General features: G+C 53.6%; 1 protein-coding gene across 5 annotated transcripts in view; it reads left to right on the top strand.

Annotated features, from left to right (window-relative positions):
• The window catches only part of PBX1 (PBX homeobox 1), a 126,862-nt gene that overhangs the window by 80,727 nt on the left and 19,483 nt on the right, over positions 1-26,652 (top strand). For 4 of the 5 annotated variants that reach the window (XM_048080205.2, XM_048080211.2, XM_048080210.2 and 1 more), the window contains 3 exons: positions 19,845-20,089; positions 23,154-23,344; positions 23,980-24,115. In XM_048080205.2, the coding sequence (XP_047936162.1) occupies positions 19,845-20,089; positions 23,154-23,344; positions 23,980-24,115 (572 nt within the window). Of the gene's footprint in view, positions 1-6,767; positions 6,808-19,844; positions 20,090-23,153; positions 23,345-23,979; positions 24,116-26,652 lie in introns of those variants that run through there. The other variant, XM_048080209.2, reaches the window with a different exon arrangement.

Here is a 26,652-nt window from a genome sequence, read left to right as displayed (position 1 = left end):
GGCAGGGGAGCAGAGGGGGCTGCGCCTCTTCGCCCCCGCTGCCATCCCTGCGCGGGGAGAGGCGTCCCGCGCTCCTTTTGCCTGCCCGGAGCAAGCTTTTGCCTGCATGGGTGCAGATTTCCGATTTATTTTATTCTCGCGCAAAGCAAAATGTTGGCATTGTAAATTCGGGGGGTGTATTTCTCAAAGACATCCGTGAGGGAATCTTTTATTCATAAGAAATGTTTTTTTTTTTTTCTTAACCAAAAATCTGTCTGCAGCAAGATAATGTGATTTGCTGTAAATGCTGTGAAGGATCTCAGATTTGCTGTGAAGGATCTCAATTAAAAAGCTGATGGAACATCTATTAAAAAAACCCTTCTGACTGAAAGCAGAATTGCACCGAAAGGATAGCGGGGTTCATTTCTGGGGCGTGAATCGGGAATCCTCCCCAGTATTTTAAGCTGGCTGCCAAATCCTCATCCCTTTTGGAGCAGTTGTGATTTGGGTGCACCAAAATCGTATGCACGTGGAGAGGATGTCGTGCACCACGGTTCGTGCACCACGCAGGGCCACCTCAGGGTGCCAGTAGGTGCTCTCCAGAGGCCTGCCTTGTTCAGGGACAATTTTTCCTGCTCAGTTTTTCCTGCTCCATTTAGCTGTTGGTGGCCCTCGGGGCTGCGGGACACCGCTTTTCTCCTTGGGAGGGGAGGAGAGCTGGGAATTGCCATTTCCCCAGCCAAGACGCAGACAGCAAAACACACTTCTGGGTGGGTGAGGGGTCCGTGCTGGGCTCGTTTCAGTGGTACACGGGAATCCTAAGCGATTCGGAGTCAAAGCTGGGGTGGAGAAACCACATTTTTCTGCGAGGCTGTTGTGTGTGCAGGAAATTCAAATGGTTTGTTTTATTTTTCAATTAGGGGCAAATGTTGCTCTTTTCACTGTTTCATAAAACGAGGTTCTTTTGATCGTTTCCAGGGTGTGTTGCAGCTGTTGGCTTTGGCAATTCTGTATGGTTTTAGTTCCAGGGGAGAGAAAATGCTTCAGCATTGAAGGGATTTTTAAGCTCAATGCAGAGGTATACCACCCATACACCTCATACTGTGTGATGAAAAGGCAAGGTATATGGCACCTTCGCGTTCATTAATTACATGCAATTAAGCCCTGAGGCTTTTGTGATACCTGCTGAAATCAGGCGATTGCTTTTGGACCATCCCCGTTCCAGTTCTGCTCTCAGAATCCCATTGGCACCTCTCTGCCTTGATGGAAATCCTCGTCCCAGGGCTTGGGGTGAGCAGTACGGTTTGAGGACCGTGCTCAGAAGACCTTGTTGTGAATCGTCCCCAGTATTATTCTGACAGCTCAGAGCTTCCCGTGTGTCCTGCCCACCTGCAGTTGAGTCGGGGCAGCGTGGTTTTGCTCTTTCTTTCAGCATTCAAATACCACAAGCCATAGCTGAGCCTCTTGTGCTCCGTTTCATCTCGCCGTTTTGCCATTTCTCCGTTGTAAGAAGGGGAAGGGAGGGATTTCCCCCTCCCTGCGAGCGTGGCTAAACATCAGCAAAGGTCTCCGAGGCTGCACGGCGCTGGGTAAATGCTGAGTGGTATTAATAATAACCTGCCCCTTTTGCTAATGTGCTCCCCTCTGGTGCCGAGGTCTTTTATTATTGGTATTATTGTGGCTGTTATGACACGGGGTGCGGGGAAGCCGAGGCTGCTCCGCGCGGGCTGCGGGTGGATGGCGTTTGATGTCCAACCCTAGGAACATCTCCTGTCCCCATGTGGGCTCATGCCCACCACCCCAGAGGAGCCAGGGCTTGTAGGGCAGCCTTTTGGGGCCATCCTTTCCTCTCCAGCTCTCCCGCTCCCTGTCTTTGATCCTGGCTGCTCCCTCCTTGGAGATTCGCAACGCTCCTGAAAACTGGAGGGGGCAGGAGGAGCGGAGGTGTGGGGCGGGAGCCCGGCTGAAAGGGTTACTGCCAAGCGCAAACAAAAACACAATGCAAATGAGCTGCTTGCAACAGGTAGCCTTAATCAGATGCTGTCAGATGAATTCAGCATCTCTCCGATTGTCGCCTGCGCTAGCCTCCCGTTCGGAAGCCCTCATCTGCTCCAGATGTGGTTTAATTTACTGCGACTTGGCTAATTACTGTAATTAAGGATTAATTACTGTTAATTACTTTCACATAAACTCAACGCCAGTCAAAGAGCGGAGCCTTATGAAGCCTGCCACGGCAGCGAACACAAGCGCGGCAGCCTGGGTGGGCCCGGCGGGTCCGCGGCGCGCTCGGGCGCTGGTACCCGGCCCCGGCCCTCGCCCCGCGGGGTCGCCCCCGTCGGCCCTCCCGAGGCCAGCGGGCGCTCGTGGCGGGGCTCCAGATGGCATCCGCCGAGTCAGCCGCCGTTATTATCGTTAATAATGAGATGGAGCAGGGATTCGCCGTGCGAACCCTCGTTACGGAGGGGAGGCGAGCAGCGGCTCCGGCAGGCTCGTGGAAGACGCGCCCGCGGCCGCCTCTCTCCTCCCGGGCCCTTTCTGCTCCGATGCTCCCCTTCCTCGACCTGCTGGAGACGGTAAAGACGTGCGAGACGCAAATTGTTATGCTTTTCCCCCCGACGTCACGCATGCAAAGAGGTGCTTTAGCAAGCAGGGGAAGATCGTCCCTGTAGCTAAGGGAACGGGAGCCGTGAAAACCTGCAGTGGGTGCGAGGAGGAGCGTGAAAATGATGAATACAGGGTACGGGATGCAATATTTCCCCTCAACGGCTGCATCAAGAAGGGGTCTGCTGCCCTGCTCCCGCCTGCGCTGTTAGACTCGTTATATATTGGATTTATATAGTTTTAAAAGTCCTGGGGCTTTTTGCGCCTTTGCCATCGTGCCAGGCGCGAGTTCTTCCTCGTCCCAGCGGGGTGCTGCCACGCGTGCGGGCACAGAGGGGAGACACCGATGGTAAGGGGACGAGGTGCGGTGACAGCACGACCAGGAGCATGCCGTGCACTCTCCTCACCCATGCCCACGCCGTGGGGCACGGCAGGCGCCGGCGCAGCGAGCGGGCGGCTCGGCGTCGCTGCTGCACGCGTGTAATATGAAGGCAGGATGCGGAGAGAAAAATAGGAATGATTAGACGGGTATTGTTCTATTAGATCTCTGCCTGCTTGCTATTGTGTCTCAGCATTTGAAGATGAAACATATTCATTTAGCTCCCAGGATGAATGGTTTTAATAAGGGGAGCAAGATGAGGTGGGGTAGTCCTGATGACTTCAGAGACCCATCAAGTCTCCCCCTAAGGCCATTTCGGTGATGACATGGGCCACACGACCATTAACACTGCAATCAGGACAAGTTTTCTGTGTCCCTGCGAATCCTTCAGCCGGGAAGAGCGTGTTTTGGAGCCCAGGAGAAGATGTGTATCAGCAGTAATCAGATTGAGCCTGCGGGGAGGGGAGGGGAGCGGAGCGGGCGAAGCATGGGCTCTCCGGGTGCATCTCCCGGGGGAGGCAGCGGCGGGGGCGAGCGCTGGGCTCCCTGGCAGATGCCAGCCGGTACCCACCACATCGCCACCTTCTCCGTGTCCCCAAACCCGGCTCGTGTCACCCCACGCAGGGACAGGACCTCGTTACGCCGCGCTCATTAGTTATTTCAGAGAGACCCGGTGCCTCTTTCTGCCTTCCCACCCAGCCCTGGCTGCTTCATTACGATCTGCCTCCAGGCTTGCCGTGGCCTGCTTAAGCCTCGAATCATTATAATTACCGTGATTAGGAGCATCTCTGGGGGCAGGGACAGGGGACACCACGTCGCTGCCTGCGTCCGCTTGCCCTGGCCGAGCTGGCTGGGAGCCGGGGGTGCGTGGGGGCAGCGAGCGAGGCGAGGAAGGCAGCCGGCGCTCCGGCTGTCAGCTCCGCTCACCCTGGCTGTCAGGCTCAGGAACATGGAGGGCCTCATTGCTTTAATTGACACCTTCCCCTCGCGTCCCACGCTCGGCCGTCCCAGGCTCCTTCGTGCTCTCGTCTCCTTTCTTTGCTCTGGGAGGAAGCGCGGGGAGGTCCGGCCCTGGCAATCCTGGCGTAGAGGCTGGGGGCGAGGGAGGGAGGGGGCTGTGCGTGGTGTGTCGCGGGGAGAGATGCCCATACGGTGATGGTGAGGGAGAAGCGGGGAGCTTTTGGGGTGAAGGGCTGGACCAGGCTGCTTTCAGGAGCATGGTTGGCATCCCTCAGATGACACTTTCGTGGGTGGTGATGCTCCTGAACACTGGGGCATCCCATGTGGGTTTCCTTGCTCCTGCCCAAGGTGCTGCAGAGATGCCTTACGTCAGCTTTTGGGTAATCTCTGCCCGTGGAAGGACCGTAGCCCTAAAACCCATAAGATTTCTGGTCATGCCTTGCTGGTTCAGAGCTATCTCTGTGTGCTGGTCAGCAAGGGGGAGCAAGGGCTGGCTGCTGTGCGGAGCACGTGGGGGCCTTTTGGAGCGCGCAGGGGAGGTTCAAATGGTGTCCCCAGCGCCATCCAGACACCCCAGCGAGGCTCCGCTCCGTGCGGGGCAGGGAGCAGCCCTTGAAATGCCACGGCTCAAACGCCGGCGGGATGTCCCCTTTGTGCACCGAGGCGAGGTGTCCTGGGAGGTCACGGTGGTCAAATGCGTTTCGTGAACCGAGTCGCTCCCAGCGTTCAACCCCGGCGGCGGGGAGAGATCTCCCATTGACTCTGCCCTCTTTGTTATGTATTTATTTTAAAGTTTGCCCCTTTGATGTCTGACTTTGCAGCCCGTATTATGCCAAGAGGCTCGGAGCGGCCCGTGTAATTAGCCCAGAAAATGCCGCTTTCATGTGGGCTGGGGGGACCCGAGCGGGGGATGGATTTCCAAGGGCTTTGTTCTGCTGCGGGGAAATGTCGTTTGGGGTTTGGTGGGTTTCGACAGAGCTCTTCTCACCCTTCCCTTTTTCTCCTACTGTGGGGTGGAGCTCAGCGCTTTGGCAGTGAAAGCATGCATGGCAAGCTGCTGCCCTACGGGAGGTGGGCCGTGCGTTTCTGCTCCGTGTTTTCGGATACGTGCGGAGCAGCCCGGGCTCTGGGGTGGCTGCGCTGTGCTTTGGCACAAGGGCTCGCAGCATCACGCTCCAGCCACCCCAGGGGACGAGTCGAACAACCCAGATACTTGTGGGATGGCTCCCCGTGGCTACCATTTTTTCCTTTTTTCCCTTAAAAACCATGCGGGGCAGGGCACAGCTCTCTTCCAAGCCCCGTTGGTCTCAGCCACCAGATGTTGCGCACACGCCCCAAGGGGCAGCAGCCCCATGGAGCCCACTGGTGCAATGCCCGGACACAGGGCAGGCAGGAAAAGGGGGGCCAGCTCCCCAAGCACAGTGTGGAAGCAGAGCCTGTGGCTTTGGGTTTGGGTTTTCCTCCCCCTATGAAGCAGACATGGGTTTTCCACTCGGCTGCCCCAAAGTGGAGCGCGGTGGGGACAGCGGCACGCTGCCTCTGCTCAGGGCGCCTCCTGCAACGCCGAGGCTGTCCAGTTAAGCGGTTTCCAATCCCACTTGTCGGTGGGCACAGCCTGAGTTTCTCCTCTCCCTCCTTCTCTCTGCTCAGCCCACGTGAACTCACACGTGGGATAGCAAACGCTCTCTGTATGGCGCTGCTGCGGACACGGCACACGGGACGTCTGCACAAAGGACGTTTGCTTTCCTTCAGCTTTTTGGTACGGGCAGGGACAATCATCCCAGATCGTCCTGCATCAGCAGAAGAAGTGTCTTCCTGTAGCTGGTGATGCCTTGCAGATGCTTTTGCCCCTTTTTTGCCTTTTGGGGCAGGTGGATTGCCTTTCCCATCCGTTCTGGGTCCCCATCTAGGCCCTCCCAGTTGCAGCGGGACCAGCAATGAGGGGCCAGAGATGCCCCTGCAGGAAAGGCAGAGATGTCCTCTTGCCCTGGGAGGTGGATGAGTTGGCAAACCGCATTTCAGGATCCTGGAGACTTGCCTTGGAACAATTTCTGTATCAAAATGATGGCAGTGTGGGGTGCCCCAGTCCTCCTGGTGTGGCAGGATCTGCCCGCCCTGAGAGCCGCAAGAGGCAGAGAGCACTTTTGGAATTGAGCAGTGAATGTGTCTGGTATTTTTTTGTGTTTTGCTATTTCTCCAGCAGGACTTTGACAAAAAAACAAACAAAAAAAAAAAACAAAAAAACCAAAACCAACCCACCCAACAAAACCTAAGCCAACAGGTAATTACATTTTTCCCCAAACCAGGGCCAAGGCACAGAGCGAGCTGCAGCGTACGTGGGCAGAGGTTTTACCTTCTCCCTCCTCCTATTTCCCACCTACCTTTTGACAAGAAACCTCGTGCCATCTTTCAGCGTACAAGGCAGCTGTGCCGCCTCCCGGGAGAGTCCCCCCCGTGTCCCCTGGCTGTGATTCATTCAGCTTTTGTTTGGGGGCTGAATGGATGCAGTGAGCCCCTGGCGTGGGGCGCGGGCCCCTCGTGCGTGCGCTGCGCGCGTGCGGGGCGTGGGTTATCCGCGGGGCGTGGGTTATCCGCGGCGATAACGCTCGTGGAGAGCGCGCTAATGAGCGTGCGGGAGAGCAGGGAGAACGGATCATTGATGGTTATGATCTGGCTACTGTCAAAATAACGTGTTATTTTGACGCTTGCTTTGTCTTTGCTCGCGGAGCAGTGCGAAGGTAGTTTCTTAGCAACAAAACCGGGTTCTCAAACAACACCGGTGAAAAACAACCCCCCGGAAGAACGGCGCCGGGGGAAGAGGAAGGATGGAGAGCGCTCTCCAGCACCTCCCCTGGGCACGGCAATGAGATGGAGAACACCTTCCCTGGGCACGTAGATGAGATGGAGAACACCTTCCCTGGGCATGTAGATGAGATGGAGAACACCTTCCCTGGGCACGTAGATGAGATGGAGAACACCTTCCCTGGCACGGCGCTTGCCCGCCGTGATGGGGCCGTGCGGGCGGTGCCCAGCCCTGGGGCTGGGAGGTGGGGCTGCGTCCCCCTTCCCTTCCCTGGATGGGTAAACTGAGGCAGCCTGGGGGCAAACAGGGGCCTGGGGGTGACCTGGGAGGGTCTGCGCTTTCCTCCTGCAGGGACACGGGGAGCTGCCACAGCCTGGCTCAGATGGGTCCCAGAAGGAGGGCGGGAGGGAGCTGCCTGCAAACGATTTGGCAAAGGCTTTCCTGCTCCGTGTGGAGCGTCTCTCCTTTGAAGCCGGCGCTGGGGCTGGTGTCTGTGCTGACGTTGGAGTCCATGAGAGCAAGCGGCTCCTCCAGCCAAGTATCTGCCAGGCTGTGTCGGGAGAACTTTTATCATTTCTGTCACAGACATCACAACTCGCTTGTCTTACCATACATCTTCCTAAATGTGACAGAATATTCAGCTGTTATTAATTGAATACTCTCTAATTTAACTGCTTAGCAGGAGCAAGAGCGACTGGTTTGTTTCAGCGGGGAGAGCTGAGGATTCGGGGTGCAGAGGGATGTTTTGGGGGACAAAACGGGGCTTTTGGACCAGGCACCCCCGTTAGCATGGGAGGTGGCCGAGAAATAACCCCCTTGCATGAGCCTGATCCTGCCGGGGAAGGGCTCTGGTGTCCCAGGCACGTGGCAAAGCCCGGTCTGGAGGTGTCAAGGACCTTGCTGCCTCCTCACCTGCAGCTGCTGAGCTGCAAAGCCCAGCCTAAATATGAACCCTCCTCTTCCTCATGCCATGGGGCCACTGAGGAGCCGCGGTTCCTGCTCCAGCAAAAGGCTGCTGGAAACCAACCTGCTGGACCCCCGATCCCTGACAGGCGAGTGTGGCTTTCCCACCTCAGATGCACCATGGAGAGACATAAGAAGGCATCAGCGAGGTTTGGAGCCTGGGAATTCTGGCAGCTATGGGTAGAGGGGAAGGTTGCGGAGCCCCTGTGCTACCCAGCACAGCAGCACCGGCGGTGAGGGACCGGCCGCCCCTACCCCGTGCCCGCCGGCCGCTTGCACGCGCGTGTGCTCGTGTCACCGCGCCACTTGCCGTGAAAGTTCAAATCCAGAGTCGAGTTTATTGTTTCTATCTCGTTTATTTTATGTATAGTTTTACACTTTATTATATGCTGTGACATCTTAAATGGAGCCTGTCACTCCATCTTGACTACTGCTAGGGGCTACAGCCACTTACTGTGTCAGGCTTTTCGGCAGCCCTGATTAACGATATCAAAACGAATGGATCCCAGCACAGGCACAAGTACGAAAATCAAGGGGTGATTTGCATATTCAGATTGGGTACGGCATCGAAAGGACGCAGCTAATGCAACTATTGCACCCATACACCCCACGGATGCAAACACGTGTGGCCACGCATCCCCGTGCGTGGGACCCATACGTGTTGTTGAGGCTCACGCAGACATACGTGTATTTATTGGTATCTTCAGCCAAAGGGAAAAAGCACTCTCCCTTTTTTCCCTGAGTATTTTCATCTCCCAAGGCAATATATCAATTAGGATAGCTAAATGGAATAATTTTTTTTTTTCTTGCGAGCCTGTTGGGATATGTTGCAGAATTACCCATGCAAACGCTTTTTTTTCCTGAAAGTAGCATTTTGTTAGGTTAATTCATGCACTGGAAAAACAAACTTTCTGTTCTTCCAGTCCAATCTCCACTTACAAGTCAGGTTTTTGTAACCCTGTCATTAAAATGCGAGGTAGCCTACAGTAATTTGAATATTTCATTCTGCCGGCTGCTAATGCACTCTGCATTACAGATGGTACTTGCTCCATCCTTCTGGACTGGGTTCAATTATAAATGAAAGTAGGGAGCTGAGATTTGTCTTTTTGTCTCTGCTTAGTTGGAATAACACAATAAAGCTTGATGGGTAGGAATTCCTCAAGCTGCCTCCTTACCTTTCTCCTCTTTCAAGGCGAGCCTGGCGTGTTTGGGTTGTCGGCGGCAGGGTTTGTCACCGTTCGTTTGTGCCTCGGAGGGATTGCGTCCCCTTTTGGGGGGCTCTTGGTCGAGCCCCTCTCTGTCTTTGCATGGGGTGGTGGCGGGGGGACCTGATTTAAGCACCGTGGGGATGGGAAGGAGGATGCTGCAGGGCTCCTGTGGTGCGGGGAACACCAACAATATCCTCTCTCTGCTTGGGGACGTGGTTTTGCGTCCCTTCCTAAACCCAGCCCGGGATGACAACTGTGCCCGTAGCTGGAGGAGCGATGGAGCTGCAAGGCAGCTCTCCTCCAGCCCCAGGCTGCTGCTGCGGGCTCTTCCCAAAGCCCCCGGTAATGACAGGGCCCCTGGAGAACCAAAGAAAACATTTACCTCTGCTTTGTGATTAACAAAAGGGGGGTAGCAAATCTATAGCCCAGCTGCACGGCGGCTCTATATTACATACAGATGCCTTTTGCGAGCTCCTTCCTCGTCCCCGAACGGTAAAAGCAATATTGCCGAGGGAGTCGGAGGAGGTGAGGGCAGGGCTTTCAATTTGGTTTTACATTTACAAGGACCAGATGGCCCGCTGGAGATGATCTTTGATCTGGGACGCAGCCGGAGTTTGTCGAAGATTTTTGCTCCCTTTTTTTCATCTCCTGCCTGTTTATAGCGTGGGCCTCTCTCGCAGGAGGCTGGAGCTGAAGGAGCAGGGGGGCCGTGCGTCCGTCTGTCTGGGCGGCTCCCCATCCCTCGCCTTTCCAGGCTTGGTGTCAGCCCTGCTCTGCCCGAGAGCCTTCGGAGACGTGAGAGAGGATGGGCTTCGTGGTAAAATCCCCGAGCCAGGCTGTCCAAGGTCATCAGCCCCACTCCTCGGCCCTACTGCTTGTGCTCCCATGTTTCTGCCCTTTGCCTGTCCTGTAAAAAAGGTCCTCTGGCCCTCCTGCTGTGCCCCCTTGATTTTGGGGTGGCCTGGGGCTCTGTGGGTAGGGACGCACAAACCCGGATCCCGTTACGCCACTGCCCTGCAGCACGGAAATTTGTGTCAACAAGATCTTGCATGGAATATAATTAAACACACACAGACGCCTCGAAACAGAAATGCCATTAATTGAGCCTTTTTAATTATTTTCCTCCGTTTTCTCTGGTCTCTCCCACCCTTTGAGGCGTGTGGAGGTGGACGGCCTCCTTCTTTCTCCCTTTCCCCCCCCCCGCCTTGCCAGCAAAGGCCAATTTTGGGTTTCTTTCTTCCCCCACATGTTTCGAATGGAGCTGAAGCGAACGCAGCTGATCCTATTTCACAAGCGCTTGGACTCTTGCAGCACTCTCCCTCCTGTCCAAACAGATCGTTTACAGAAGGGGCCTCTATTTAAAAAAGGAACTGAACGTTCAGAGCTGTTTTCTGGCCCTAAAACGCTGCCGACCGGCTGTTGCCTTTCAAAGAACTGGGCTTTGTCTGGCACGTTGGGGTTTGACGCCGGGCATGGTGGCACGAGGAGCCGAGCATCGCGCAAAGCGTGTGCTCCTTTGTGTGCCCGAGGTCGCTGAGTCCCTGCAAAACAGGGCTGTCGGAGCAGCAGGTCGGATCCTGCACGGTTGTTGTGGGCTTGGGGCACAAGTGGGAGCTGTATGTTGTCTGTCTCTGTTCCCTGCTCTGTCCCCAGGGACGTCGTGTGGTGCAGCTTGCAGCAGCAGGGACGGTGGTCAGGCACCCTGTGTCCGTCACACCACGACCACCTACCCAACACCCACATAAATACCTGGCCATACAAGCCGTACACCTCGAAACTGCGTGTCGTAGCTGTGTTAGCCCAGGCTTTGAACTTGCGGTTTAATTTTTTTCCTGGGTTTTGAATTGCCTGGAGTCGTGACATGGGGAGGGATGGTTCCTCTGAACCGGAGACCCCTGTCTCCTGGGGAAGAGCAGTGCCCAGCCTTCATGGGGCCGAGACCCTGGGCCGTGGCTGAACTCCAAGGAGATGATCACCGATGGTTAGGAGCCAGTGATCCACATGTGCTCAGCAGTGTCTGTAACCTCCCCTTGGCCAGGGCAGGAGGATTCCTCCTGCAGATTTGTAGTCTCATGTCCGTCCCCAGCTGCTGGTAAGGATGTTTGTTTTGGTGGGAGAGGGAGGGAGGAATATTTCCTGCCATTGCTTTGCTCTGGGACCTGGAGCTTTGGAAAACCTCTCCTGTGTTGCACAAAATCCTGGATTTAATCTAACCCATGGCAGGGCTTGGTGACGGGGCGGCAGCACTCGGCCACGTGCTGGGCAGCAGGGACTTTGAATTGCTCTGCAAAGCCCAGACCTGAGCGGGGCATTGCCATCTAGCAAGCACCGGGCCAGCTTTTCGTGGATGGAGTCTCAAGGGCCGCCTTTCTGAAGGATGATGGCAGGAGATGAGACTCTGAGAGGCAGCCGTTGGGCTTGGGCTCCTGCCAGTCCTTTCACCTATGACTTTCTCGCCCTGGCTGCTTTGTGTGTTGAGCAGCAGCGCAGCGTGTCCAGGGGAGATGACCTTTCCAGGAGGGGAGCGGGCTAGAAAGGCAGCTTCCTTCTGGGGAAAGCCTCTTCTTTGTTTGTCTCAGGTTTCAGGGCTTGGCCTGGGGCGCTCGAAATGGGACCCTTGTCCTCAGAGGGGCTCTGGAGGCCCCGGCTTCTCATTAGCAGATTCAGCTCATTCAAAGGACCCATTTCTTTTCAGCAAGGAGAATTCATATGCAAAGCACCGCACGGAGCAGGAGGCAGATCCCAGCCCAACTGGCGTTCAGAGGGTTGTGGTTTTTTTTTTTATGACTGGACCTGTCCTTGGAGCAATCCCGTCTTTTGTTTGCTGATTTGTTCCTGCAGGGTTTGGGGGATCCCGCGTCCACTCCAGGCTCTGGAAGTGTTTCCATGTGTGCACAGCACCAGGTCTGAGCCCCTTGGGGTGGGGACAATGGCTTGCTCAGTCCCTCGGTGACATCTTGCTCTCCTGGTGCTGTGGAGAGAGGACTCGGGGCTGTCACCAGACCCCAGCAGAGGAAGGTGAGGTCCCACCACAGCAGGCACTGGGGGACCGAGGCAGAGCCTTTTGCTGAACCACTGGAATAGCAAAATCTGATTCTCCTGCCCCATATCACAATCTCGGATTGGAAAAAATCCCAACTACGCTCCCAGAGGTGTGGGAAGAGGGCATGTGTACACGCTTGTGTTGCCCTCCTCCCCTTCGCTGCCCGTAACGCCAAGTTACCATTACAGCCACCGGCCGTTCGTCAAGGCAGATGCTCCCCCTAGCTAGCCAGCCCGTAGCCAACAAGAAAGGTTTCTCCTTTTCCTCACATCTGCTGTTCGGCCTCGTTCTGCTCTGCTTTGTCTCCTGTGGCTGCCGTGTGGAGCCCCTGTGTCCCCCCAGCAGGGGCTGGGGATGAGCCAGAGTAGGCCGCATGGCCGCGGACAAACTCCCTGCTGCCGTGTGGTCAGTGCCACGTGAGCATTCGGGACGTGCTCCGTTACCTATGCAGACAGGGATCGATTACACTTCATGGCAGCAACTGGAAGCTGCTAATCCTGCCCTGGTCAGGAAGGCTGAGATAAGCTGAGTGCAGGCTCGCGAGCGCGCCAGGCATGGCGGCCTGGGCCCAGCATCGCTCCTGCCCGCTTCAGCATTGCTCCCGGGGTTTGTAAGCACTTCCAGCCTGCTTCCTGTGGCTAAATGTCACTGCTCGGTGACCAGCTCGTGGTGCATGCTCTTAGACTGGTACAACTTAAATGTGATCCATTATGTTTTGTTGGACCACAGCGCAGCAGTAGCTGGGAGTGAGAGGATTCCCTACCCAGCTCGGTTGCTGGCTGAGCTAAACCAGTCGACGTGGGGAAGGACTGGAAAGAAGCGCTCATGTGTGTTCATTCTGCTTCCCGGGGAGTCACAGTGCTCGGGGAATCTGGGCTTCGGTAACCACCGCGATACCGTGCCTTTTTTTTTGTGGAAAGGGCTATTTTAGGTCATTTTCCACTTTGGGGGGGGGGGGGGATTTTTTTTATTCTAACGTGTTTGTGATAATTTTCCAGACCTTTTGAGAGTTGTGCTGCCAGCTCCTCACTCACTATGGCAACTGGTTTGGCATTTGGGGAGGGGCTGGGGGAAAACTTGTGCAGGCTGTTCCCCAGCACGGTGCGATACATTTCTCCCTTCTGCAGCCTCCGTGGCACACGCAAGCTGCATCCTCCCGAAGTGATGGAGAGCTGCTCCTGGGAGATGAGAGACATTTTGGCATGTGGTAAATTCTCCACACTCCAAAATTACAGTGTGAGGGTAATTCAGACTGCTTTGTGAATTTGGGTTGAATTCAGCAAATAATTTGGCCTCTTCCACCCCAGAAAGATGCAAAGTTGCTGTTTTCTAAAGCAGTTTGGTTCTTTCGAAGTTGACCCAACTTTTGATTAAAAATAAAAAAAAAATGAGGAGGAAAGTGATGACATGAAATAGAAAGAGAAATTTCTTTTTTGGTTCAGGAGACGTTTTTGAGCGGTCTGAATTTGCAAACTCCCGGAACTGGTGGTGGTAAGGAGGGTGCTGGGGTTGGTGCCTGTGCCCTGAGCATCTGATGCTTCTGCTGGCGGTCCAGGTCCTGCGTGGGTCTCCAGTGGGACTTGTTGGTCATGGCTGGAGCTGGCCTGGGGGCTAGATGGACCATTAATCTGACGTGACGTGACTGCTCGTGGGTCGTTGTGCAACTGATGAGCATGTTTTCCTGCATCCCCAAGTCGTGATGGTGAGCACAGTGCGTGTTGCACAGCCGGGGACTTTGCCAAAGTCGGAGCGTGTCCTGCGGTCAACAGATTTTCTGCTTGGGGTTAGCCTGTTGTCTGACCCCTTGCTCTGTGGGAGTATGTACTTTTTCACAATTGTGTGTGCTTTATGGGCTGAACGAACACATCTCCACCTTTAAAAGCCTCTCTTGCAAAATTGTTTAAGTGCTTTGTTTCCAAACAGCCCTGATGGACACTGCTGCGTTGGGAGAGGAGGTGGCTTCGCAAGGGTCTGGAGTGGCTTTGCGGTGCTTGTGCCTACAAGCCTCTCTTCTTTTATTGCTGTTGGGATTTGTTGGTTTGCTTTACGGCTGTAGACTGCGAAAATTGGTGGCAGAAACGGCCCATCAGTTTCACGGTGTTCCTCCTTTTGCTGGAAAATAAATAAATAAGTAGGTGCACATAAAGCCATTTTGCCAGCTGAAATTTTCCATGCCTCATCTCACGGCAGCCTGTTTTGGAAAATCTGAGCAAAATCTGTTCATCCATTTGTAAGTTTTGGAAAGGTTGGAGAGAGGAGGGGAACTTTTATGTCAATTGTAAGGAAAAAAAAAAAAAGTTCTCTTAGTTCCTGCTTCCTGCACGGGTGTGTGCCTGTGTATTTGGAAATTCCAGCTTCCACTTGTGTTTGGAATAGGTATTTGTGTTTTGATGTTGATTTTCTCAGTTACTTGATGTAAACGTGGTGGACATACCCGACTGCAGCTTCAAATGCTCTGTGTTTACTTAACATTAAAGTACTCTGCCTTGCTTGCTGAGATTGTTGATATCCATTTAACATGGACACCACGTGCTTTGCTGAGATGTTCACGTTGCCCTCCAGCATGGGGACCCTTGCAGTGGTGGTTTGAAGGTGCAGCCCAGTTGGAGGTGCTCAAGCATCCTCCACAAAGCTCCAGGAATGTATTTATTCCTTCTGAAAACAGGGTCTTTAAGGTGACTTGGTGTTTAAATTGAAAATCCAAGTCAGTGGCTGCAGCAAGAACACGCAACTCAGCTTTGGTGTGGGCTGTCCCCAAATTTTGACGGTGGAAAGGTTGTGCCTGGGGAGGGCTGCTCCTCCTTCCCATCATCCCAGCACAGGGAGCACGGCTCCTTTAGGATTCTTGCAGTGATTTTACAGGGGCTGAGACATGGACTTACACACTTTAATGTCTCTCTTTACATTGGCCAAGCCATGGTCATGATTTCCACGCATATTTGGAGCGTGTGGTTGATGTGGGTGCATTAACTTTCGTTAGGTTTATGCAGGATTTCAAGCTTCAGGGCTGCCAAGTTAGGGAATTTGATATTTTCCTTTGTGTCAGGGGTTTATTGTTGCATTGCAATGCAGAAAGCAAGCTGCAAGTACACTTGAATACTGAAAAAAAACATGAATTTAGGAAGGTGCACAGTAACAGGGGGCTTTTCTGCAACAGCAAAGTTCGGGAAGAGCAACTCAGGGAGTCGGCTGAGGAAGCAAACCCTGGCTGTCCTGCCGTGGGTATGAATGTGCACAGGAGAGCGAGCAGGAGACAGACAGCCAGCCACGAGCCCCTTAAATGCGTTAAGCCCTTGCAATTTTAACTGTCCTCAAATATCAGGCAGACGGGAATATTTTTGTATTGGGTTCAGCGCTGTTGATCTTAAATGTTCGCAAACGTAGAATCAGGCTCCAGGGAATAGTGGCTTAAAATAATGTGCTTCGTTCCTGGCTTTGTTAGCAGGGGCATTTGTTGGCATCGTGGCTGTCCCTCTGCTTGCTGGCTGTTGTTGCAGATCCGGAGGCCTAAAAGCGTTTCTTTAAGGAAAAGCCGTGAGCTCGTGTAAATCCTGAAGCTGGGGCTTTGTGAACCCAAGCGAATATTGTGAATGGTGCTTTAATTGCAGAAGGTAGGAAGCGTGTTGATATTTAATACGCTGCTATGTGGGTGCACAATGGAGTTTCTGCATTCCCGGAGGAGCTGTCGTGCCATCACCGTACGTACGGCACATCCCGGTCCGGGAAAGGATTCGGGCAAGACCTTTTTCATCCCAAAACGAGGGCGGGGTGCCCGTGCTTCAGCGGTAGATGCCTCAGTGGAGGAGGAGGCATCTCGCCTCATCCGTGTCTATGCAAGCGGACAGTGAGAGCAGGCAGCAGGGCTCCACAAGTGGCAGTTCTGCTCGAGGTGCCTCCGATTTCCCCGCGGGAAAGTCACGCAAAAGGCCAACGCGCAGCCGAGGAGTTGTCGCTTCTCCCGAAACTGTCGCTGGGCGGGTTGTTCCCCCCCCCGTACATCTTAGGCACAGTGGAGGCAGGAAAGAAAACCCTTCTGAAAATCACAACCTAATTACTCCCATCTGCTCCGGCACGGCTTCCCATTTCTGCCTGCCAGGATGCTTGTCTCCGATGCTAAGTAGCACATTATTTTCGATAAGTTGCAATCATTTACTTGAAATCTCCTTCTCGTTTCAAATGTCCCCCTGGAAAGGCAATTCAGCAGGTTGGGAGTGGGCAGAACCAACCACCAGAAAAGCAGCCCAGTTTGGGCACTCGTTAAAAGCCCTCAGCGGGTTTCTGTTTGGGGTGGGATTGTTTCGGTGTCCAGCTCTGGGGTATTTCTTCTTCCATCATCACAACCTGGGTTGGGCTTGTGATGATCTTGCTGCCAATGTCCCCGTTGCCTCCCTGCCCGTTCCCTCTTCTCCACCTTGCCGTAGTCTCCCTGGTGCCTTCTGCTTGGCCTTTGCCTCCCACCCTGGGGGTCTTGGCCATACATAACCGCATACAGCGGTACTCGAGGGGGACACGAGGATGAGAAATGAGAGTGCACTGCTGGTCTGAAGGCTTTGGAAGGAGTGGAGAGCAGAGTTGAAGGGCTGAAGCGTTGGCCTTGGTGAGGAGAGGTTGCTGCTTGCTTGGCTCCTGTGCCGAAAGCTCTGGTGACTCCGTGCCGTTCCCATCCCGCATCCTGGGCAGGCAGGGAGCGGGGAGCTATTCTTGCTGGAGAGAGAGGAGGGAGCCCAGGCGCCACGTCTCAGCTGCTGGAAATACCTGTGGAGAAAACCTAGGCCTGACCCCGTGCACGGGACTCAGCGATACGTGCTGGTCGTGCGCCATGGTTCTCTCGGGGTCACTGTCACCCACGTTGTGATGCCTCCAGACCACTGCCTGGTTTTGGGGCTGCCCACCTTGCAGGGAGAGCAGGAGAAGGAGAACACGTCTCAGTGACCGTGGGGGTGTCTGTGGCCAGACCGTATGGCTCCGGTGGTCCCCAGCTGCTCCTGGTGCTGCTGTGGGTGACGGTCACAGGGTGGCCGTGCTCGATGCGTGGTGTTCCCCTGTGCGGCGAGCTCAGGAGCGTTTTGCAACAGTGCAAATGGGGACAAGGTGTGTGGTTTTGCTTTGATTTTAAAATACATATATATGTATATATAATTTGTGTGTGTGTGTGTACGTATGTCTGTACAAAAATGCTTTTTGAGCCAGCGGGGGCCCTCAGCGAGGGCTGAGCACCCTCTAGCGGCATTTGCTGCGGCTCTCGGGGCTGCCAAGCCAGCAGGAAAGCGGCCAAGGACAGAAAGTCTTGCATGAATTTTCCTCCCCCAGCACCCGCCGCTTGCAGTCACTATCTCTTTTTTTTTGTTTGTTTTCTCTTTCCCTCTCTTTAATCGGGAGCAGCAAATGGTGGGCGCTGGGTGCCAGGGCAGGGACGAGGGAAGCGCCGATGCTCCTGGTCTGTCGGGAGCTGCGCTGGGGTGGCTCGGTGTGGCCATAAAATGTCCCTGTCCCCTCCGTGCTGAATGCTGCCTGCTTCCGCTGGCGTTTTCTGATGGTCACTAGGGATGGAGATTTCCCTCCCGGCTGCCTCCCCCTTTCCAAGACAGCCGGCAGAAGCGGCATCTCCAAACCACATCCAGAGGAGCAGAGGGGAGGCGAGGAGGGACAAACGGGTCCAGTGGCACCAGGTCCTCTGCTGGGGCTGGGGGTGGCACCTCGGGCACCCTGGCAGGAGCAGCGCTCGAGCCGGGTGCAGCTCTGGGAAGATAAAAAAAAGGAGCTTTTAAATAATCATTTTGTCTGAGTGCAGCCTTCCAGGGATAAATAGGCAGCATCAGTTCTGCTTAGACACATTGCCCTTTTCATTTATTTACTCAGCAGTGTTATTCCGGCTGGCCAGCCAAACCTCTGTCAATTCCCCATGGTCCCTGGCCACGGTGGCGTTTTGGTGGCTGCTCCGGGGACGTGTGTCTGGAGGGTGCTGGCGAGGCGCGGGCACCAAAATTTGCCTGTGCTCCCTGCGTGTGCTTCGTGCCGCGCAGTACCAAAGCGCAGCGGCTACGCTGTGCCTTTCATCACGAAGCAGCTCTCTAAACATAAACTAATTAATCACTTGTACCTACCTGTCAGGTCAATGATTCCTCAGATTTTTAATCTAAAAATATTTCCCTTTTGAAATCCAGATGGACCTGTTTTGGCAACTCTGTTTTTTATTTGGTTGGTTTTTTTATTTTTTTTTTTTAACCTGTGTTGCTTCCCATTTGTATTTGGGCTTTTGATGTGCTTTTGTTTAATGATTTATTTTTTTTAATGGAAGACTTACTCTTGCCATGCGGAGGAGAGAAATGCCGGACCTGGCTTCTCGGGACTCCTGTAGCTCTAAAATTGGCATCTGCATCCAGATCTTGCCCCATGCTGCCATCCCTCTTTACATACACGATTATCCCTAGTGTGGAGTTATTTAGTATGAGTTCATTTTATTGGCAAATTTACTGTTGCTGGTTTTTTTTTCTTTCTTTTTTCCCCCTTCAACTTTCCCACCTTTGTTGACAGTGAATGTTTTAATCACAAAAATGCCAATAAATATTAAGGTCTTGAAAACAGTGTTTTCAGAGGAGACTGGGGCTTAAAAAAGCTCTTTTACCCTGTGTTATCCAAACCTCTCAACAGGGTCTTCTACTTTGAATGATTTTGATAATAACTCTATCCTTCTCTGACTTGTTCCTGATTGAGGAGGAACACACTCCTTGCTTGGCTGTATTTTTTTTATCTGCTCTGGTTTTACTCCATATCGGCAACTGACTTTTAAATGATGGTGAAAATCTCTTGCTTATGCTTCTGCTGCGGATTAGGGGGTCAGAAAAGGGGTCGGACCCATCTCAGGTGTAAGCAGGCGCAGCTTTATTAAAGTCCACACAACATCACCCAGCTCCGGGTGCATGTGCGTGAGGGATGTGCATGAGTTTACACAGTGTTTTGGTTCCTTGTGACAGATGAGACGAGAAAATACAACTCATTTCTCTTAGGAGATGTCTTTTTTGTTCACTTGTCAAGGGTTTGTTTTATATTTTTGCAGATGCGCACACCTGTGGAAACCACAGGCCGTGTCTGTGTGTGCAAACACAGACTGCAGGCGTAACCAAAATGGCATTGCCACATGATGAAAACCCCAGAATTTTGCATGTGCGTGCGTTTATGTATCAATACGTATGGGTGTGAAAGCTTTCGTGTCGTCTGTGCAGCGTGGCTCCGTCTTCGCCGCCAGCCGGGCTCCAGCCAGGCACCCGGCGCTCCGAGCAGTCGGGGTGCTCCCATGTCATTTTTACAGGAAAGCACTCAAAGGAGAATGACTTTTACTTGAAGCAGTAATTGAAACAGCGAGTACAAAAAGGGGAGAAAAATTCTCTCCTTGGCAAGTCATTTTGTGAGGATTGATTTATTGTTGCCCCTTTTCTTAGCACGGTTTAGACTTCACTGGAACGACCAGATTCTAAAAGAAGGCGTTTTCCAAATAATAAAATTTATTCCATACTTTGTTTCTTTCTTTTTCCCTCCGGGGGCTAACAGCTCCTTGTGCTTTAGCCCTCTTATTTAAAAAGAGGGAAACCGAGGCACGGCCAGCCCTGGGCTCTGCATTTCCTCCTTCTATAGGGCTGGGGCGCTGGGGGCTGATGGTGCAGGATCAGGCCGTGCACAGCTGAGGTTTGGATTAGAGCCTCTCAACTTGCCATCCTGTGCATGGATCGGGATGTGGTCCATGCCACTTATTTGGGCAAGTTTTGGTAAATCTCCTGTTGTTTCAGTTGGTGTTGGTGAGCCGAACCAAGAGCTGTGCTGGACCGCTCCCCTTCCCCACCATGGGTCTGCTCTTGTCCTTGCTGACCCACCAGATGCGACTCAGCCTCTTGCCTTTGTGTCTCCGTGCAGTGCTGAGCATCCGGGGAGCGCAGGAAGAGGAGCCCACGGACCCCCAGCTGATGCGGTTAGACAACATGCTGCTGGCCGAGGGGGTGGCGGGCCCCGAAAAAGGAGGAGGCTCAGCCGCTGCTGCCGCCGCCGCCGCGGCATCAGGAGGAGCTGGCTCTGACAACTCGGTGGAGCACTCTGATTACAGAGCCAAACTCTCCCAGATCCGGCAGATCTACCACACGGAGCTGGAGAAGTACGAGCAGGTAACAGGCTCATTCGTGGTGTGGGGCAGGGCTGGAGTGGGGATGCTGTGCGGGGACGTGGAGCGGCCGCCATCCGGTACTGCCGAGCTGGATGTGCGCAGCCTGGTTCACTACTGACATCTATTGTTAGGAGTGCATGGGCAAACGCAAACTGTTGCTTTGTGTTACAGTGAAAACGTGATTTTTTAGGGTTAGGAGAACCCTTTCATATTTTTTTTTGCATTGAGATGGGCCATGAAAATAGGCTTGGCATGTGTTCCCCCCCTTGATTTTCAGTTTTCACTCCTCCCCTGCCATTTTGCTCAAAATTGGCCCTGTCAGAGGGGGACTCCTCTTTGAGGTGCTGGTCATGGTGCAGGCAGTTTTCCAAGGACCCTAAAGCAAAGCTTGAGTCAAAATGTTTCTTGAATATTTCCTCTGCTTCAAAAGTTAATTTTCCCGAAGTGTGGGGGGGAAGTGGCTTTTTTCTTGTGGCAAATGATTCTTGGAAGAAAAAAAAAAAAAAGAAGAAGAAGAAAAGAAAAACTATTTGGGTCATGAATGCAGCTATTAGTAACACTGACAATTGCATGAGAAGCTTTTGCAAGCCAAAGCTCCAAATCGCTTTCTTTCAAATGCTTCCAGATGTTGTGCAGACTTCTCTCTGCCGCGCGACTTGCCCTTGTGATGAATGTGGTTTCTCCCCAGAGGTTTTGGTTTATGGAGTGCGAGCAAGAAAGCGTCCCTCCTTTTTGGGTGCACGGCCGGCTCTGCAGCCAGGGGCCGGGCGGCGCTTTCAGCTCTCTGGTTGAGCGCCGTCCCCTGCCGCGATGGCGGGGCTGAGGGCAGGCGCTGGGGCTGAGGCCTGCACGGGCGCAGCTGCTTCAGATCTGTTTACCCAAGAGCAAGCCAGCCCCACCGCCCTCCTACCCAGCTAGCCGGGTGTTAGCGGAGCTAGGGGACATGTCACCCCTTTATATGTGCCTCCTTGGCCACATGAAGGCTGCCGGGCAGCATCTTGAGGCCTCCAGCCTTCGTGGTGCAGAGCAGCGAGGCAGGCCCTTCCTCCTAAGGGCCTGGTTATCTTTGACGGCACCCGCAGCTCGGGGCTGGAGCCCGCGTTGCCAGCCAGGCCTGTGGTTGGAGAAGCAGAGCACGGTCACGTCGTTAAAGGCGTTGGGAGAGTGCATTAAATGAGGAGGGGGCGGCAGGGCCCGGGGAGCGGGCAGGGTGTGCTATCAGGGTGACCTTTGTGGCTGTCCTCAGCCGCTGCTACAGCTCCCTCGAGGCGCGTACGCAGTGGCGGCGTGGCACACGGGGGCAGCTCGGCCATCTCACGGGGGTACGGGTGGAGAGCACGTCACAGCTCATCTTTCAGGCCCCAGGCCCAAAGGGGGGGAGAGAGACCCCACGTCCTCTGGCATCCGAGCCCAAGGAGAGATACGGGAAGGGCAGAGATGGGGAGGACTCTGCTGCAAGGGCACAGGCTCTGGGGAAGGCGTTTCTGCTCCTTCCTCCTCTTGGGTAGTTTTTGTTTGTTTAGTTGTTCTGATTTTGTTTCTGCATCATTTTTGCCCCCCAAATGGACACTTACGCACCCATGTCTCAGCCAGCACCTTCCCGTGGCTTGTCCTTCTCACAACCCATTTACAAAGTCATTTTTACCACCAAGATGCTCTAGAAATGGGGCCGGGCCACATCTTTGCAGCTGTGGAGAGGCACAGCCAGTATCGCCATCTGCAGCCCTCCAAAAGCTGGGTTCAGGACAGCGCTCTCGACTCTGCTCCCCTCTTTCCAGTCCCCTTGCTGCTGGCCTGGCTCCACACGGTGTCTGGCTGTCACTGTGACAGCACGGCGCTCTCCTGCAATTGTGCCTTTAATGCTTTTGTTTCACAAGAAGAGGAGACAAGCTGGAATTGCTCAGGCATCTGGGAGTAAAGAGTCGCCTGGCTCAGAGCTCTTACAACCGCTGCTCAGCCAGCACCTCACCCCGGGGAGGTCGGGGCTGGTAGATGAAGCTGGTGATGGGCGATTTGAGGGGCTCTGCTGGCCTCAGTGACATGTCCCTGTTGGGTCTGAGCTGTGGGGATCTGTCACCTCCCGAAGTGCTCGTGGGCTGGACCTAGGGATGATGATCAGAGGGGCACAAATCGCTGGAGAAGCTTGGAAGCGTGGGGTGGCAGATAGTAAGTCAAGCCCATGTCACCAGTCCACAAAATCAGTTTCTTCTTCCCCTTCTGGTCTCTTTTTCCCCACCATGGGGTGGGAAATGGGGATGCTGTCCCCAGAGCATCTGCCCATGTCCTGGGAGCACATAAAGCTTCTCAAGCAATCAGTGTCCTGGTGCTTCTTTCAGCCTGGTTTTGGGGGCTTGGATCCCAGACTGGTTCTGAGAATTGGAGGATCCCATTTTGCCCTTGAGGAGGTGGGGGAGAGAGCAATGAAGTTGCCTTCATCCAGCCCCAAAATCCCCCCCTGTCCTCACAACGTGGCACGGGGACAGCAGGAGCAGCCAGGCAGCGCTCTGCCAGCAGCAAGCTAATTGGGATTATTACCTGCTTGCCCTTACTTGTCAGGGCTCCTACCTCACTCAGGCTTTAATTATTATCGTTATTTACTTCTCATCTGATGTGCTAAGAGCCTGGAGCAGGGCTGTGTCTCTGTGGGAAGCACGAGGGGCTCTGCAGGACATGTGGTGCTGGGGCAGCGGGAGGAGGCACAAAGGGCTGAAAGGTTGGTGGCCCTCACATTCAGCTGGAGCTCCCCCAGTCCTGCCCAGAAAAAATGTAAGGGCTGGGACTTCTTTATGGGTCCTAGAGCTTCACCAGCACCATCTCCATCCGTGATCTCTGAGAGCAAAATATTGGCTCCTGCCTTTGGCTCTGCATGCGCTGGGCGTCTCTTGGTCCCTCTGCGTGGCCGGTGAGAGCAGCTGACCCTCGCTGCGGGTCTGCCCTAACAAACCCTGGCTATCGAGGCCTCGCCTTGCATCTCCCTCATTAGCTGCGTTGCCTCCATGTTGTCCTTGACGCCGTCGAATGACCTTCCGATCCTGGGGTTTCTTTTGCTTTTCTTGCCATCCCAGGCATGCAACGAGTTCACCACCCACGTGATGAACCTGTTGCGCGAGCAGAGCCGGACCCGACCCATCTCGCCGAAGGAGATCGAGCGGATGGTGAGCATCATCCACCGCAAGTTCAGCTCCATCCAGATGCAGTTGAAGCAAAGCACGTGTGAAGCCGTCATGATCTTGCGCTCCCGATTTCTGGACGCACGGTAAGTTCGCTCGCCCAGACCTTTCTGCATAGCCACTGCGCAGCCTTGTTCAGGCCTGGGAGAGGTGCTGAGCTTCAGGGGGGAACTGAGGAGGATTAGAAGGGTAGGGGCTCCTGGTCTTGAGCCCCTGGGACTGTTTATCCTCCTTATCCTTTGGACTGGGGCTTAGCAAGGGAGGGGAGAGAAACGCAAGACATTCAGCCTGTGTCTCAGGGAGGTCCCCAGAACTGCACACTGCTCATTTAGGTGTGACGGAAAGAAGTATCTATGGCTGCTTTCTCAGCACAGAGCTTTGCAGAGTAGCACTGACATCTTCGGCCAGGGCAGCCAGGTGTCAGGAGTCACCTTCCCAGGTGTGGGAGCTGGGTGCCAGTGCTAAGAGACTTCTGTGAGCTGAAGGTTGCAGCGATCATTTGAAGAGACTTAACTTGCTTTGGAAGGTGCTGAGAGAGGAGTCACCTGAAAGGTGCAGATGAGAAGATTCATGGCCATGAGTCCATTGCACCCAGAAGAAAGGGAAGGAGGGAGGGAAATGGAGAAAGTCAGAGTATCTAAAATTGCATTCCTGTTTCTGGATCCCTGGCACTGATTTCCTTTCCTTTTCCTTCTGTTTCTCCTTCTTTCTTCATACTAAGGCGGAAGAGACGAAACTTCAACAAGCAGGCTACGGAAATCCTGAATGAGTATTTCTATTCCCATCTCAGCAACCCTTACCCCAGTGAGGAAGCCAAAGAAGAGCTAGCCAAGAAATGCGGCATCACAGTCTCACAGGTGAGAGATCCCAGAAATACAGCAAAGGCTGCTAAAGGAAACTGTAACATGTCGAAGGGCACTCCAGACCTCCCCAGTGTGAAATATTGAATTACTAAATGAGTTTAGAGCAGGCTAGTGCAGTGGATAGGAGAGTAGACAGCAGTCTTGCAGGATGAAGCTGGGGATGGAGAAGAAGAGTGTCGAAGAGGACTTGGGAGGGATGCAGACTTAACACAGCAATGGCTGTGTGCAGCCGAGGGGTTAACAGCACAGGAATGATCCAGCAAGAAGCAGTCTTCTGCTCGGGGAATCGGTGATGGTTTGCAAGAAGAGCTTGTTTGAGCTGAAAGTCCCTTCTCTGGAGGCGGTAGGAAGAGTTGAGCAGAGTTTGCCTGATGAGGTTGAAGGAGCAAGGTCCTGGTGGGAAGGGTTTGGGTCAAACAGGCTAGTGGTTGTAGTTTGTGCCCAAGGAGGGTGGGCTTCCCCAGGTCATTTCTCTCTGTTGTTACCCTTGTGCTGCTGAACATGACATCTCCCCGACTTGCTTATCCTTCAAAGAAAGGCTGTTGATAAAGACCAATTGAATTATTCCCATATACTTGAGGCAGCCATATAGTTCCCGCAGTCTGTAGTTTTGACCTGGGAGCTGCTGGGATTTGTGAGGAGAACAGTCAGTACTTGAAGTGTTCAACTGTGCATTACTCAGGCCTGCCCTTCTTTATTTCTTCACTTTTTGGAGCAAGCTGAACGACTGAAAGCTAGTAAATTGCCTCTGGTAGTCTTGTCCTCATGTGAGCTTAGCACTCCCTCTAGGCTCCTGTTGCATTCCTCGTCTTGGGCCTCTTTCCAGCCCCAAGGCACATGCCTGTTCATCACTTGAGTAAACTGAAGACAGCAGTAGCATCTGGTGTCCTTGTGAGAGCATGTCTGCCTTCAGCAGGAGCAGCAGCATCCAAGGGTAGGTGTCGTCACTGTGTTGAATGCCTGCCGAGTGACTCCGACTGCATCCCCTGTGCCAGAAGACCCAAACGTTGATTCTCTTCAGAGTTACCTGCGAGAGACCGCACGTATTGGCTCCAGGAAAACTACAGCTGTCCTGATGCTTCCCCTCTCACTTTTAATTCATCTGTTCGCACTTACAACTTCTCCCTCGCGAAGAGAAAATGCCCAGGAGAAATGCTGTGCTTATCAGCCGAGTGGGGAGGCTGCGAAGGAGGACGTGGTCGTTAATGAGAAAGCTGGACCGAGAAGGGGAACGGGGCTCCTGACAAGCAATGCCTGCTCCTGGTGCCATTGAATATTCACTCTCAGATCCGGGTGGGGTGCTGATTTATAACTTCTTGCCACCCTGGAGTCTCTGCATGTTATATTTCTTTTTACTGCACTGCAACAGCACAGGATTGGGTACGTGCAATTCAGTAACAGGTAAATTGGCAGATGAAGCCACCTCTCTGTAGAAGTCACTGAGCACTCTATAGGATCATAGGATCATTTAGGTTGGGAAAGATCTCTGAGATCATCAAGTCCAACCATTAACCTGGCACTGCAGACAGAAAACATCATAGGAATAAATCTTACAGGTTTCAGTTATCGACACTGCTCACCAGCAAGCAAACAAGAAAGTCGTCTGAGTCCCACTAATGGGGTTGATCAGTTCGGAGTCCCAGCTCCAAACAATCCCAGGTGGCGTGAAGGTCCTGTGGCATCCTCTGGCATTTGCCTGTCTTCTTCATCCTGTTAAGCTTTCTAAAACAAGGTCAGTGGTGGCTGCGAGTTGTTTTCTGCTTCGAGACCTGTACCCAGGAAGACATTCCCCTGCTTCTCTATGTCCAGTGTCATCAGAGGAACTGAGAGCTGCATCCCAAACTCGAGGCTGAATCTTCCCCGCCTCTCTGGAATTGTTGACTGCGACATAGTGGCCACAAATGAACAAGTTCAGCAGCAGCAGGGCTGATTTGGGGAACGCAGAGCTCATGGTGGTTCAGGAAGTAACCTGATGTTCTCCCTGCTGAAGCAGCTCTGGCTGGTTACTCCCACCTGGTTGCACAGCCTCAAAATTTGCTGTTGCTGTGCTGCACTGCTGACATGCAAACTTTGGGATATTTATCCAGACACCCAGCAGGGACACACTTCTTCCTTGGGACCAAAGTTAGGTCTTGGGATGAGCCCCATGCTCCCCATCCAGCCCCACCCTGAAGGCGCTCTGTGCTCCCAGGCTAGCTCTCAGCTTACGCTGAATCACAGAGAGCAGAGCTCAGCTGGATGAAAAGCATTCACTTCCAGCATTTTGTGCTGATTTAACTTCGATGGATCAAAAAGCAGAGTGTAGATAATATCAAGGCAATTTTGTGCATCTGCCAGGTCTGAGTAAATTCACTGAGTGTTTTTCCTGGGAGCCACACAGGCTTCTCTAAAAGGAGGAGAAAGTGCATCTGGGAAGAGAGGGAGGAAGCGCATTGCACTGCTGTCCTTGTCGAAGGGATGCTGTGGAGAAGGCAAATACAAAGTACCGAAAAGAAATGTGCTCATTTTCAAATCCTGCAATTTCAGGGTCA

This window comes from Anser cygnoides, chromosome 8 (assembly GCF_040182565.1).
Source record: "Anser cygnoides isolate HZ-2024a breed goose chromosome 8, Taihu_goose_T2T_genome, whole genome shotgun sequence".
In the NCBI taxonomy this organism is placed as follows: Eukaryota; Metazoa; Chordata; class Aves; order Anseriformes; family Anatidae; genus Anser; species Anser cygnoides.
Note: the sequence above shows the minus strand (reverse complement) of the source record. Positions and strands in the feature narration are given on the sequence as shown.